This window comes from Hyla sarda, chromosome 5, assembly GCF_029499605.1.
Source record: "Hyla sarda isolate aHylSar1 chromosome 5, aHylSar1.hap1, whole genome shotgun sequence".
Lineage (NCBI taxonomy): Eukaryota > Metazoa > Chordata > Amphibia > Anura > Hylidae > Hyla > Hyla sarda.
Window position 1 is genome coordinate 81529778 of NC_079193.1, and position 15999 is coordinate 81545776.

General features: G+C 50.1%; 1 protein-coding gene across 4 annotated transcripts in view; it reads left to right on the plus strand.

Annotated features, from left to right (window-relative positions):
- STK31 (serine/threonine kinase 31) overlaps positions 1–15999 on the plus strand; it is a 182190-nt gene that overhangs the window by 63313 nt on the left and 102878 nt on the right. For all 4 annotated transcript variants that reach the window (XM_056519806.1, XM_056519807.1, XM_056519804.1 and 1 more), the window contains exon 7: positions 13849–14198. In XM_056519806.1, coding sequence (XP_056375781.1) covers positions 13849–14198 — 350 coding nt within the window. The remainder of the gene's footprint in view (positions 1–13848; positions 14199–15999) is intronic.

Genomic DNA, 15999 nt, shown 5'->3' on the forward strand with positions numbered 1-15999 from the left:
GGCATGCTGGGAGTTGTAGTTTTGTAACATCTGGCCCTTCAGATGTTGCAGAACTACAACTCCCAGCATGCCTGGACAGTTTTGGCATACTGGGAGTTGTAGTTTTGCAACATCTGGAAGGGCACAGATTGGGAACCACTGTATTAGTGGTCAGCAAACTGTAGTCCTCCAGATGTTGCAAAACTACAACTCCAAGCATGCTGGGAGTTGTAGTTTGGCAACATCTGGCTCTAAAGATGCTGCCGAACTACTACTTCCAGCATGCCTGAGAATGTTTGGGAGTAGTGGTTTTGCAACAACTGGAGGCACACTGGTTGGGAAACATTGTCTGTTTCCTAACTCAGTGTTTCCCAACCCGTGTGCCTCCAGCTGATGCAAAACTACAACTACCAGCATGCACTGATAGACTGTGCAAGCTGGGAGTTGTAGTTTTGCAACAGCTGGAGGTTACCCCCCCCCCCCCCCCCCTATGAATGTACAGGGTACATTCACCTGTGCAGGGGGCTTACAGTGAGTATCAGGCTGCAGGTTTGCGATGCAGCAAATTTTGCGCAGCAGCTCAAACTCGCAGTGGGAAACTCACTGTAATCCCCCACCTGTGTGACTGTACCCTAAAAACACTACACTACACTACCACAAAATAAAAAGTAAAAAACACTACATATACACATACCCCTACACAGCCCCACCCTCCCCAATAAAAATGAAAAACATCTGGTACGCCACTGTTTCCAAAATGGAGCCTCCAGCTGTTGCAAAACAACAACTCCCAGTATTGCTGGACAGCCGTTGATTGTCCAAGCATGCTGGGAGTTTTGCAACAGCTGGAGGCACCCTGTTTGGGAATCACTGGCGTAGAATACCCCTATGTCCACCCCTATGCAAATCCCTAATTTAGGCCTCAAATGCACATGGCGCTCTCACTTCGGAGCCCTGTTGTATTTCAAGGCAACAGTTTAGGGCCACATATGGGGTATCGCCGTACTCGGGAGAAATTGCCTAACAAATTTTGAGGGGCTTTTTCTCCTTTCACCCCTTATGAAAAGGTGAAGTTGGGGTCTACACCAGCATGTTAGTGTAAAAAAATAAATTTTTTACACTAACATGCTGGTGTTGCCCTATACTTTTCATTTTGACAAGAGGTAAAAGGGAAAATAGCCCCCCAAAATTTGTAATGCAATTTCTCCCGACTACGGAGATACCCCATATGTGGGTGCAAAGTGCTCTGGGGGCGCACAACAAGGCCCAGAAGGCCAGAAGGGAGAGTGCACCATGTACATTTGAGGTGATTTGCACAGGGGTGGCTGATTGTTACAGCGGTTTTGACAGACGCAAAAAAAAAAAACAAAAAAAAAAAACACATGTGACCCCATTTCGGAAACTACACCCCTCACGAAATGTAATGAGGGGTGCAGTGAGAATTTACACCCCACTGGTGTCTGACAGATCTTTGGAACAGTGGGCTGTACACATTTTTTTATTTGCACAGCCCACTGTTACAAAGATCTGACAGACACCAGTGGGGGGGTAAATGCTCACTGTACCCCTTGTTACATTCCTCAAGGGGTCTAGTTTCCAAAATGGTATGCCATGTGGGGGTTATTTTGCTGTCCTGGCACCATAGGGGCTTCCTAAATGCGACATGCCCCCCGAGCAAAATTTGCTCTCAAAAAGCCAAATATGACTCCATCTCTTCTGAGCATTGTAGTTCGCCCGTAGTGCACTTCAGGTCAACTTATGGGGTACCTCCATACTCAGAAGTGATGAGGTTACAAATTTTGGGGGGTATTTTCTGCTATTAACCCTTGCAAAAATGTGAAATTTGGGGGGGAAACACACATTTTAGTGACATATTTTTTTTTTTTTTTTTTTACATATGCAAAAGTCGTGAAACACCTGGGGGGTATTAAGGCTCACTTTATTCCTTGTTACATTCCTCAAGGGGTCTAGTTTCCAAAATGGTATGCCATGTGTTTTTTTTTTGCTGTTCTGGCACCATAGGGGCTTCCTAAATGCAACATGCCCCCCAAAAACCATTTCAGAAAAACGTAATCTCCAAAATCCCCTTGTCGCTCCTTCGCTTCTGAGCCCTCTACTGCGCCCGCCGAACACTTTACATAGACATATGAGGTATGTGCTTACTCTAGAGAAATTGGGCTACAAATATAACTATACATTTTCTCCTTTTACCCCTTGTAAAAATTAAAAAATTTGGTCTACAAGAACATGCGAGTGTAAAAAATAAAGATTGTGAATTCTCTCCTCTTTGCTGCTATTCCTGTGAAACACCTAAAGGGTTAAAACGCTGACTGAATGTCATTTTGAATACTTTGGGGGGTGCAGTTTTTATAATGGGGTCATTTGTGGGGTATTTCTAATATGAAGACCCTTCAAATCCACTTCAAACCTGAACTGGTCCCTGAAAAATTGTGATTTTGGAAATTTTGTGAAAATTTTGAAAATTGCTGCTGAACTTTGAAGCCCTCTGGTGTCTTCCAAAAGTAAAAACAGATCAATGTTATGATGCAAACATAAAGTAGACATATTGTATATGTGAATAAAAAAATAATGTTTTGGAATATCCATTTTCCTTACAAGCAGAGAGCTTTAAAGTTAGAAAAATGCAAAATTTTCAAATTTTTCATCAAATTTGGGGATTTTTCACCAAGAAAGGATGCAAGTTACCACAAAATTTTAGCACTATGTTAAAGTAGAATATGTCACGAAAAAACAATCTCGGAATCAGAATAACTAAAAGCATTCCAGAGTTATTAGTGTTTAAAGTGACAGTGGTCAGATGTGCAAAAAATGGCCGGGTCCTAAGGTGTAAAATGGCTGGGTCCTTAAGGGGTTAAGGGATTAAATACTGTGGACCAGAGCGCCTTAACTTGATGAAATTTGCGTTTTTTTTTTTCTTTTTTGGTCTAGACCAGAAGTGTGGTCAGACCCTAAGGACCAAGTAGTACATGAATAAGGGGGGGGGGGGGGGGGGAGGAGGAATGTATAAATCAGCTTGGAGTGGCTTTTGCTGGTCAGCAATTGGGAAATATTTCTAAAGCATCTTAAAGCAGTTTTGTAGTGCATGAGTATGGGGTTGCAAACCTGGGAGCAGTGGAGTGAAGTCATTTGTATATGGCAGTGTTTCTCAACCAGGGTGCCTCCAGCTGTTGCAAAACAACTCCCAGTATGTTTCTTCAGGGTCTCCAGTTCCAGTGGGGTTTAGAACCAAATCCAATAGGGCCATATCTGCATTCTGGGCAGAAAGAGGGGAAGCCTTGACTTCACACACTTTCTTCCAGTACTATAAACTTCATGTCTCTGCTTTTTATCATAGTTACATAGTATGGTCGAAAAAAAGACATACGTCCCTCAAGTTCTATCAAGAAATTGAAGGGAAGGGGTATGGTTGGATGAAGGGGAAGGGATGGGATTATATTTCTGCATAAGCATTAATGTTATTTCTCTGGCGCTCTTCATTGGGGGACACCTAACTGACTGGTATATGCTCTTGCCACTAGGAGGCGCTGACACTAGGAAAGAAAAAATAGTCTGCTCCTCTCTGGCAGGATATACCCGTCCACCTGCAGTGAGATAATCAGTTTTAGCTAGTGTTAGTTAGGAGGCAAGACACAGGTCTGGGGGCTCCCCAGACCTTGTCTTTTTTCTCTTTGTGATTTTCCTAGTTTCAGGCTTAAAGTTTAGTTTTTCTCTCCTTTTTTATTTTTTCTAGCGTGGGACGACAGGAGCATGCGAGCTAGGGGCATGGTGATTTGGAATGGGAATGACCCGTTAACCCCTCCTCGCTAACAACCAGCGCCTGGCGGTGTACCCTGGGTCCGGGTCCCCCATTCGCCCATGTTCGCCTTGTCGGCAAAAGGCAGGTGGCACTAGCTGGTCGAAGACTTCGAGGGTGAGTACGTGGCGGTTTAGGTGAGTATATTACCCCTCCTCTCCCCCTCCCCTCGGCGAACAAGCAGGGTATTAGGCCCCTATTCCTGGGGTTGTTTTTGGGGGGCCAGGACAGTGAGGGGTTAACCCTTGCAATTTTATTCCTGCAGCCTCGGCCAGGGGGAGCCCATCTGTTGGGCTCAGAAGGGACAGTGAGCAGACAGCTTTTTTATTTTACTTAACTTTCTGCCGGCTGGAGCCGTCTCCCCTGCGCCGGGTCTGCTGTGCGGTCCCAGCTGGGGTGCCCTCCGAGGCACTCAAACGGCGGGTGTTCGGGGGAACCATGGTGGCGCATAGCTCCGCCCTTCTTCTTCCACTGATTACCGCATGAGCGGGGAGGTTGGGCAGCTCCTCCTCTCCGGCTCGCGTGCTCTGGGGTCCATGTTCAGTGAGGTATTCCTCACTGCTGCAGTGTCTAGCTCCGCCACTCTGCCGAATGGGGTTATCTCCTCTGCGCCGGGTCAGCTATGCGGCCCGGCGGAAGTTCACTCCCGGGCACTCAGCCAGCGGTAGCCGGGGGGGGGGGGGTTTAGGTGGGGGGCGACTTCATCATGGTGGTGCATTGCTCCGCCCTCTTTCTTCCCCGATCAGCGCGCAAGCTGGGCAATCAGGAAGCCATCCTCTCCGGCTCACGTGCTGCTGATGGGTCACAGCTCTGCCCTCCTCAAATTCAGCGCACGGCTCGCGTGCTGCTGGAGATCATAGCTCCGCCATCCTCCCCGCTGTGGAGGTCGGCGGCCCTCTGTTAGCAGACTTCTGCATCCCGGGGCAGTAACCGGCAGGTGTCCGTTGTCCCGGCCCATTTCTATCCCCTACCCCGGAGCCATGCAGCGGCTTAGCAGGCTTTACTATAGCCGCTGCCGCTTGCTCTATCGGCATGGGTCCTGCGGGCAGCGCTTTGCTCCCTGCACCCCATGCTCTTCTTGTATATTGCTTCGTGCGTAAAAAAAAAAAATAATCATATACAAATATAAATATTAGGGATGTCCCGATACCGATACTGGTATCGGGGCCGAAACTAGTCATTTGCATGGTATCGGGGACTCGTTTAATGTCTCCGATACCATGCCTGATACCTGGTGCTGCTCTGCTGCCCCGTTCTCCCGTCCGCCTGTCCGCATCATAGTGTTCCATGGAGGAGCATGTGACACACACGTCACTCCGCCTCCTCCCCTGCGCCTGGCATAAAGCTACGCAGGAAGCAGAGTGACGTGTATGTCACATGCTCCTCCATAGGAAGACACGATGCGGACTGGACAACGGGAGAACGGGGCAGTGGAGCGGCAGCACCAGCCCCCAACAGAGGAGGTAATCTGCCTGCAAGGAGGGGGCTGCTGCTAATGTCTAAGCGGGGGGGGGGGCCCTACTGCTGTCTAAACGGAAGGGGGGGGGAAGCCTTGCTGCTGTCTAAACGGGGGGCCCTGCTGCTGTCTAAACGGGGGGCCCTGCTGCTGTCTAAACGGGGGGCCCTGCTGCTGTCTAAACGGGGGGCCCTGCTGCTGTCTAAACGGGGGGCCCTGCTGCTGTCTAAACGGGGGGCCCTGCTGCTGTCTAAACGGGGGGCCCTGCTGCTGTCTAAACGGGGGGCCCTGCTGCTGTCTAAACGGGGGCCCTGCTGCTGTCTAAACGGGGGCCCTGCTGCTGTCTAAACGGGGGCCCTGCTGCTGTCTAAACGGGGGGCCCTGCTGCTGTCTAAACGGGGGGCCCTGCTGCTGTCTAAACGGGGGGCCCTGCTGCTGTCTAAACGGGGGGCCCTGCTGCTGTCTAAACGGGGGGCCCTGCTGCTGTCTAAACGGGGGGCCCTGCTGCTGTCTAAACGGGGGGCCCTGCTGCTGTCTAAACGGGGGGCCCTGCTGCTGTCTAAACGGGGGGCCCTGCTGCTGTCTAAACGGGGGGCCCTGCTGCTGTCTAAACGGGGGGCCCTGCTGCTGTCTAAACGGGGGGCCCTGCTGCTGTCTAAACGGGGGGCCCTGCTGCTGTCTAAACGGGGGGCCCTGCTGCTGTCTAAACGGGGGGCCCTGCTGCTGTCTAAACGGGGGGCCCTGCTGCTGTCTAAACGGGGGGCCCTGCTGCTGTCTAAATGGGGGGCCCTGCTGCTGTCTAAATGGGGGGCCCTGCTGCTGTCTAAATGGGGGGCCCTGCTGCTGTCTAAAGGGGGGGTCCCTGCTGCTGTCTAAAGGGGGGGCCCTGCTGCTGTCTAAACGGGGGGGGGGGGGGGGGCCCTGCTGCTGTCTAAACGGGGGGGGGGGGGCGCTGCTGCTGTCTAAACGGGGGGGGGGGGGGGGGCGCTGCTGTCTAAACGGGGGGGGGGTCCCTGCTGCTGTCTAAACGGGGGGGGGGTCCCTGCTGCTGTCTAAACGGGGGGGGGGGCGCTGCTGCTGTCTAAACGGGGGGGGGTGCCCTGCTGCTGTCTAAACGGGGGGGGGGGGCGCTGCTGCTGTCTAAAGGGGGGGGGGCGCTGCTGCTGTCTAAAGGCGGGGGGGTCCCTGCTGCTGTCTAAAGGGGGGGGGGGGGCCCTGCTGCTGTCTAAAGGGGGGGGGGGGGGCCTGCTGCTGTCTAAAGGGGGGGGGGCCCTGCTGCTGTCTAAAGGGAGGGCCCTGCTGCTGTCTAAACGGGGGGGGGGGGGTGGGTCCCTGCTGCTGTCTAAACGGGGGGCCCTGCTGCTGTCTAAACGGGGGGGGGGGGGGGCGCTGCTGCTGTCTAAACGGGGGGGGGCGCTGCTGCTGTCTAAACGGGGGGGGGGGGGTCCCTGCTGCTGTCTAAACGGGGGGGGGGGGGGGCGCTGCTGCTGTCTAAACGGGGGGGGGGGGGGGGTCCCTGCTGCTGTCTAAAGGGGGGGTCCCTGCTGCTGTCTAAAGGCGGGGGGGTCCCTGCTGCTGTCTAAAGGGGGGGGGCCCTGCTGCTGTCTAAACGGGGGGCCCTGCTGCTGTCTAAGTCTAAAGGGGGGGGCCTTGCTGTCGTCTAAAGGGGGGGGCGGGGGGGGCAGCAGGGGCCCCCCCCCGTTTAGACAGCAGCAGGGCCCCCCCCTTTAGTTAGCAGCAGGGCCCCCCCCCTTTAGACAGCAGCAGAGCCCCCCCCCCCTGTTTAAATGGGGGGGCTGCTACTAATGACTGCCGGGGGGCTGCTGCTAATGTCTGCAAGGGGATACTACCTACTATTAAAGACAATCTTACAGCAGAGTCACCTGCACTAACTTGAATTTATAGGTAGATAGTGCAGGTGTCGGTTTCTACCGCTGCTCACCATGTGGTCATCGGTCTTACCGCCAATGCATATTCCCTGTTCTGTCCAATGGAGGAGAGAGAAATCTTGGCTTATACTACACCAGCCGCCTCCATTGTACACAACAAGGAACCCACATATCATACGGTAAGCAGCGCCAGAAACCGGGTCACCCTGGTGTCAGATTCCCTTTAAAATAAAAGTACTCGTACTTGGTATCGGCGAGTACTAGAATTAAAGTATCGGTACTCGTACTCGGTCTTAAAAAAATGGTATCGGGACATCCCTAATAAATATGTATGTGATGTTCCTGGCTCCTCAGAGCTTTTGATGTGGTGGATGCCCTCTTGTGGCCAACTCTGGTAATGCACTCTGACTTCTCTTACAGCCTCAGCTGCCCATATCTTTTCTCTGGAAACTTCCTAGGAAACTTCCGGGGGTTCTATTCCAGCATTCTGTTCCCTCACACCGCTGAGTGCCATCCAATGTCTGGGCTCTTTTACACTCCTGGCAGACACTCGGGTTTCTTTTGAGATTCTTTAGCTACCAGGTCTGCTGGCCACCCATCCTGGGGATGTCTTTGGCATGTCATGTTATGTCATTCTCTCCTTCCTAGCGTCCTAGTTCCCCACGTCCAGTGCTAAGGTCTCCATGGGGATATTCCTGAGTGAGCCGGCATTGGACCTGAGCTCATTATGCTAGACAGTAGCCTCGCCTGTCACCCATTTCACTAATGTATCTGCGCTTGGAGTCCGGCACCTCACTGCTGTGCGAGATGCCCGTCAAACTGACTTGTTGTCTACGATTGGACTCATACCAGTACGCCAGACAGTTGTCTGCGTGGTCTCCTACACTGCCTGTCATACATCAAACGGCTGATGTCTCTGTGGCTGGAGTCCCAGTACCCCTCTGCGGTGCAAGGTACCGACGGAATGGCTCGCTGTCTATTATGGACCCATACCAGTAAGCCAGACAGTTGTCTACATGGTTTCCTGCAACCGCCTCTCACCCATCCCACGGCTGATATACTGCAGTTGGAGTTCTGGTACCTCTCCACTGTGCAAGGTGCAGACAGACTGACTCCTTGCCTACTATGGACCCATACCAGTAAGCCGGACAGTTGTCTGCATGGTTTCCTGTCACCCGTCCCTCGGCTGGCATGTCTGCGGTTGGAGTTCTGGTACCTCTCCACTGTGCAAGGTGCAGACAGACTGACTCCTTGCCTACTATGTACCCATACCAGTAAACCTAACAGTTATCTGCATGGTTTCCTACACCTGCTGTCACCCATTACATGGCTGACAAATCTGTGGTTGGAATTCCGGTACCTCACTCCTATGTGAGGTGTCAGGCGGGGTGTCCCATTATCTCCTAAGGGCCCATCCCAGTGAGCCTGACAGGGGTCTGCATGGGGGTCTACTCATGTCATACATCAAATAGCTGAGGTATCTACAGTGGGTGTCTTGGTACCTCTCTTTTGTACTTGGTGCCGACTGAATGACTCGTCACCTACTATTGAACCATACCAGTTAGCCAGACAGTTGTCGGCGTGGTTTTCTACAACCCCTCGTCACCCGTCACATGGCTGACGTCTACCCTGGGCCCGTACCTGTTAGTCAGACAGTGGTCTGCATCGTTTCCTATGCCACCTGTCACACCTCACATGGCTGTTGTGTCTGTGGCTGGAGTTCTGGTACCTCACTACTGTGCAAGGTACCTACCGGAATGACTAGTTCTCTCCTATGGTTCCGTACCACTATGCCATTCAGTGGTCTGTTTTTTTTTTTTCCTCTGCCGCCTGTCGCGGCTGATGGGTTTGCGACTAGAGTTCCGGTTTCCCACTACTGTTGGGGGTATGCACGGCCTGACCCATAGTGTTCCACGGACACTGTAGGGATGACAGAGACGCATCCCATGGCTTCTCTGCCTCCCTCTATCTCCAGGGGGCATGGGTTTCTGTCCATAGCTCCTTGGCCTCCCCTCCCACTTATGTCTCTGGGGCACAGTTCCTGACTATATGACTGTTCCCTTTCTCTCTGCACTTCTGGTGATGTTCTTGTTCAGCCAGTCTGTTGTCTACACGGTTTCCGCTGGCATCGATCCCTGATCTCAGGGTTACCGCGAACATAGCCAGGTTTTCCTTATCTCTCTGCTGGGTGAGGGCCTGGGGTGAGGTCCCTGCAGGTCAACGGCTTGATGTCAGTCGGACAATTCTCGGCTGTTGGGTGTTCTACACCACCTAGTCTCCCGTGGATCAAACTCCTTTCTAGTACCTCGCTTTATGTGGGAGACTGGATGGGGTCATCCTGTGTTCTCAGGTATCCTATCCCTGTCGGCCAGTCGGTTTACCGCATGGCTGCCTGTTACGTCCAGTCATCTGCCATACGCTTTCCACCTTGTGGACGGTAGTTCTGGTACCCCTTGCCAGGGTGTTGTTTTTTAGTGCATCACCTGTGTTGCCCCATGGTCTTTGTTCCAAGCATCTCTTACTGAGTTGCGGAGTTCACTCTGTCTAACGGCTGGTATCTCAATGTACTGGGTGTTTCCGTATGCGGGACCTGGAGCGTCCATGGTCCCTATGCCACGTAGCCTGCCTGTGTCTGCATGTTTCTTCGAAACTACCGGGTCTACGTCCTCATTACTGTCGTTGCCGCGGCTGTAGTCCGATGTCTTTTTCCTGGTGCAGTTCTGCAGAGTATGTATCTGTCGTTTTTTTTGGGACCTTTTCTACCTGTAAGTCAGTCTGTGTCCGAAGGTCTCCTTCTCCACTACTATCATGAGGTCCCCTTTTGTGTCCCTACGTATGCTAGGGCCGCTCGGTAGGTGTGGAGCCCACCTTCCTTCTGTTCGGTGGTGTAAGACTCTGGATTTCCCTTCCGCGGTCCTGTGACATGGGGCCCGCAGGGCCACTGTCAGTTCCGTCTCTCCCTATGCCTACAGCAGTTTTTTTCAGCGGTTTTCCGTCTGAGTGCCTTAGGCACCCTCTCTATTGCCTTTGTCTCCATCTGGATTGGCTCTCAACACGTTTATGCTTTTTGCCATCTCCGGTCTACAGGCTTCCGATCACTCGGAGGACTTCTGGTGGCCCCTCTAGCCGGGGATGGACTGCCGGTGAGGTCTAAGGGCTCTGCTCACCCAGCACTTGTCCCATGGCTGTGGGGCAGCGTTTCCCTTTTTGCTGCTGTTCATGGCACACTTGCCAATCCCCTTTCTACATGGGGTGTGGGGATCGGGGGGCTTGGCATGGGTCTTTACTGGTGTTTTCTTCTGCAATTTAATCATCCTTGTTTTTCCCTCCTCTAGAGGGACTATGCGTTAGCATTTTTTCTGCCACCCAGCTGATGGTGTCTCGCTGCTCCCCCTATATAGGTGGGATGTCGGCGGGGCCCTTGTCTTTTCCGAGGGCATTCAACGGAGCCTTTTACTGTCTCGGCTTGTGTGCCTGCCGGCCGCCTTTGCGGCCTGGCTCTCTTCTACCTTTTTTGGTTATCTACTGCTGCTCACACAGCCTGGACTCTCTCCTCTGTTAGTGGAATTTGTGCATTCTCCATGGAAGGGTTGGTGGTTCTTTCCCTTTTTTGTCTGTGTCGGTTGTACCGCACTGTCACCGAAGTCTTCTGACGCGTTCCTTCCTGCACCCAGACCCTGGGAGTTCCAGCGGGGATCTCCTTTCTTCCCTCCTCAATTCCCGTTACGGAGGGATGTTTTTTTTCCGGAGTGCTCTGATCCGCCTGGACCACTGTTTCTATGACTTATTGGTCCTTGGCTTGTACTCTGTCCTGGGATGCGGTGGCGTGCCTTCTTTTCAGGCAGCTCTTTCTGTTGGACCTTGATGCTGGTTCCAATCTTGGGCTTGTGTGTTGATTCGGCCCAGACTCCACTGCTAGCCCATCAGGCGGGGTGTTTTTTTCTCTACCACACTCCCTTCTCTTCTTCATGTTTTTCCCTGGTGATGGTCGTCCTGAGTCTTTTCGCGGACGTTTCTTTTTCCTTACTCTTTCCGGAGGTTTTCCAGGTGACCCTGACATATTCAATTTCTTGTCTAGTCCCCCCAGGGGTCGGCCTTTTCCATCTTCCTGCACGGCCGATCTTCCGGAAGCTCAGTTTCTGGCTTTAGTTTGTCTCCGACCTGGGGGCTCGACCTCGGGCCCTGTGGACATGTGAGTTCAGTCTCGGGACTGATTCCTTCTCCCTGGTGGTTGTTTTTTCCCACCCTAGGGGACTGCTTTGGGCCGTCCCATCAGTTAGGTGTCCCCCCAATGAAAAGCGCCAGAGGAAAGGAGATTTTTGTACTCACCGTAAAATCTCTTTCTCGTAGCTCTCATTGGGGGACACCGCACCCACCCATTTCTTCTTCTTTTTCCGTATTATTCTTTCCGGTTCTTGAGTTGTCTCTCCGGGATTCCTTTCTAGGGTCCTACGGACACATTTCTTGTTGGCTTCTCCTACTGCTTTGTGACGAAACTGATTATCTCACTTCAGGTGGGCGGGTACATGCTGCAAGGGAAGAGCAGACTCTTTTTTTTTTTTTTCCTATTGTCAGCGCCTCCTAGTGGCAAGAGCATATACCCATCAGTTAGGTGTCCCCCAATGAGAGCTACGAGAAAGAGATCTTACGGTAAGTACAAAAATCTCCTTTAACCTGAAACAGTTTTTTCCCCTATTTTTTGTATGGGCCATTTGTATACTTATATACGTTGATCATATCCCCCTTAAACGTCTCTTCTCAAGACTAGACAAATGTAATTCTTTTAATCTTTCCTCATAGCGGAGATGTTCCATGCCCCATATTAGTTTAGTTGCGCGTCTCTGCATCTTCTCCAGATTCACAACGTCCCTTTTATGAACTGGTGACCAAAACTGAATAGCATTTTCCAGGTGAGGCTGTACCAATGCTTTATAGAGGAGTACTATTATATCCCTGTCCCTCGAGTCCATGCCTCTTTTCATACAGGACAATATCCTGCTGGCCTTAGAAGCAGCTGCCTGACATTGCATCCTATTTTAAATATTAGAGAACATTTTGGGAAAAATAACAGACTGCAAGACTGTATTGTCTCTATTATTTCTCTCATAGAAACATACAATGTGTCGTCTGAGAACCATTTGGCCCATCTAGTCTGCCCAATAAACTGAATCCTATCAATAGTCCCTGGCCCTATCTTATATGAAGGATAGCCTTATGCCTATCCCATGCATGTTTAAACTCCTTCACTGTATTTGCAGCTATCACTTCTGCGGGAAGGCTATTCCATGCATCCACTACTCTCTCATTAAAGTAATACTTCCTGATATTACTGCATAAACCTTTGCCCCTCTAATTTAAAACTATTTCCTCTTGTGGTAGTTTTTCTTCTTTTAAATATGCTCTCCTCCTTTACTGTGTTGATTGCCTTTATGCATATAAAAGTCTCTATCATATCCCCTCTGTCTCTTCTTTCTTCAAGCTATACATGTTAAGGTCCTTTAATCTTTCCTGGTAAGTTTTATCCTGCAATCCATGTGCTAGTTTAGTAGCTCTTCTCTGAACTCTCTCTAGAGTATCTATATCCTTTTGGAGATACGGCCTCCAGGACTGCGCACAATACTCCAAGTGAGGTCTCACCAGTGTTCTGTACAGCGGCATGAGCACGTCTCTATTTCTACTGCTAATACCTCTCCCTATACATCCAAGCATTCTGCTAGCATTTCCTGCTGCTCTATTACATTGTCTTCCTACCTTTTTAAGTCTTCTGAAATAATGACTCCTAAATCCATTTCCTCAGATACTGAGGTCAGGACTGTGTCAAATATTCTATATTCTACCTTAGTGTTTTTACACCCAGGGTACATTATCTTGCACTTCTCCACATTAAATTTCAGTTGCCAGAGTTCTGAACATTCTTCTTGGTGTTGTCATGGTGTGGAGGAAAACTGTAATTAAACTTATTGGTTAATGAAAAACTATGACCACACCCTTATATTACTAGGTGTTTACTAGGTTAAAGTCTTTTCACTTAGGTGCAGCAAAAGTCTTATCGTCTATGCACACTACAGCATTTGCAAGCTAAGAAATTCCGCTTGGAATTTCTGGTGTAGCAGAGTCCCATTGCTATCAATAGAATTCTGCTGCACAGCACATGTTATGAAATTTCAGCAGCAGAGTCTGTGTGGTCCTACCGCCCTTGGGATCCCATTGTATGCATGCACCCTTAATAGTGTGTTTCTGTGTGTGTATATTGAGCGATATTTCTCATCATCTCCCAGTTTCCGGTGCCTGTTGCCAAGGCTCTCTCTCTCTCTCTGTGGTGCTGTTGTGGTTCAAGTAAACAAAATTACATTAAAAGGTGTCCATAGCCCTTTAAGGCAGAGGCCTCCAACCCAATCCTCAAAGCCCACCAACAGTCCAGCATTTAAAAAATGCCCTGTTTTTCCTGTTGTTGTCCAATAGTGTAACAAAAAAAATAGAATATTGGTGGGCCTTGTGGACTAGATTGGTCACCACTGCTTTAAGAGATGTTTGCCTGTTAGATATAAGTGCAAGTGAATGAACTTTTGAGGATCCTTTTTTATGTGCTCTAAGAAAGTAATAACAAGTATTAACCTTTTGCAGATATGTTCTGAAGCTGGATGAGGTTTACAACATTGTTTAAATTTTTTTTTTTTTTTTTTTTTTTTTTACAAATACTCCTTTTACAGGGCATAAAATTTCTAACTCAGCTTGTAGGTGATAAAACAATATCTGTGCAGCAAAAGGCGACCTACAAAGATGGCACTGTTGTTGTCCAGGTGACACACAATAACCTTGACATAGGAGAGGAGCTGGCTAAAAAGGGTTTTGCTGTGAAATGTAGACTAGTTGGCTCTCCAAATGGAGCTGGGGAAACTATGGATGTGGCAGCAAATGAAATAAAATCACCCTTTGCGTGGCAAGCGAGAAACAGAGAAAGGCTTCCCATGCGTGAGCCAAAATCCTTACCCATGTTCAACCGATGTAGCAGTGACTTAAACAAGGAAAATGTTGGAAAGAGCTGTTTTCAACCCTTGAGGTAAGTGCAGTATTTTGTGGGATGGTTTCTGCAAATTTTTTATCTTTTCTTTCTCTGACAGGCCAGCTTGTGATCATCCTGGAGGCATTCTTTTTCTATAACCTGTATTCCTGTGTCTTCTGTTTTTCTACCTCTTACACTATCAAGACTAAAAGCTGTGAGTTAGTCGACTGCATCGGGATTGTATCAGTAAAAAAAACTAGTGGATGGTAATGAGGTTAGAAACATGAATGTTTTGGCAGATAAGAACCATTTGGCCCATCTAGTCTGCCCAATAATCTGAATCCTATCAATAGTCCCTAGCCCTATCTTATATGAAGGATAGCCTTAGGCTTATCCCATGTTTAAACTCCTTGACTGTATTTGCAGCAACCACTTCTGCAGGAAGGCTATTCCATGCGTCCACTACTCTCTCAGTAAAGTAATACTTCCTGATATTACTTTTAAACCTTTGCCCCTCTAAGGTTGTTGTGGGTGGGAGCCGGCGGTCGCGCACTATGCCTGTGTGTACAACGGCCACAGAAGTGAACTTGCGTGAGACTCCGTATTGGGAGCCTGTCTTGAAGGATCTCACCAGCTGGTACATACATAATACAAGTACACTACATATTCTCATAGTTTAACACAGCCGCCTTAGTGCCCACCAGACCACACTATATACTGACTGCAGTGACCACATCATATACCGACTGCACAATGACATGCATGACATTTCTATAGTACCTAGGGTGCAAATTTAAAGGGGTACTCCGGTGGAAAGCTTTATTTATTTATTTATTTATTTATTTATTTTTTAAATCAACTGGTGCCAGAAAGTTTTAACAGATTTGTAAATGACTTCTTTCTTGGTCGCTCTTCATTGGGGACACCGAACTGATGGGTGTATGCTCTTGCAACTAGGAAGCGCTGACACTAGGAAAAAGAAAATCTGCTCCTCCCTGGCAGGATGTACCCGCCACCTGCAGTGAGGCAATCAGTTTTTTCTAGTGTCAGCTAGGAGGTGGACACAGTCTGGTTCTCTCCAGACCTGGTCTTTTTATTATTTTCTAGTTAGGGCTGTTTAGTTAGATTCTTTACTCCCTTTTATTTCCTTTTTCAGGTGGGGCGACAGGAGCATGGCGCTGCCTGTTTCCCCATATGGGGCTAAGGGGCACGGGACATTGATGGATGCACCGCCAACGTCCAGCGCCTGGAGGTTGCACCCTGGGTCCGGGTCCCCCACTGCCCCTGCTCGCACTGCTATCTGTAGCCTTGTATGATGCAGCGTGGCCTTTAAGCTGGTTGAAGACGCCGGAGGGAGAGTATCTGGCGTTTTCAGGTAAGTATATATCTCCCCTCCTCTCCAAGGGACTCTGTTCTTTATTGGGGTCTATATGTGTGGGGCTGTTTTTTACTGGGACAGACACCGAGGCTTTTCACATCCCTGCTCATTTCTGTAGGCTGCGCGCTGACTGAAGGGATCATGGCTGCACATAGCTCCGCCCTTCTTCTTCTGCCCTCCAGCGTGCATTCCGGGGGTCATGGCGGTTTCTGCCGCCTGTCACATATGGCCATCTTCTCCCTCCCCCTGAGCCAGCGCACGAACAGAGGGGTCAGGCAGCGCCACCCCTCCTGGTTCGCGCGCTACTCGGCTCCTTTTCGGCCCACGTTTGCTTACTCCGTGGCCTTGACTGTGTGCCTCCAGTGGAGTTTAGCCCCACCCCCTCCGCTATTTTAGGAGGCGGCGCCGCCTCATACTTGAAGTGGCTCTGCGGCCTGGCGGGAGCTTCTCCTGTCCGGGCTGTTTTTCCTTTTCAATTAG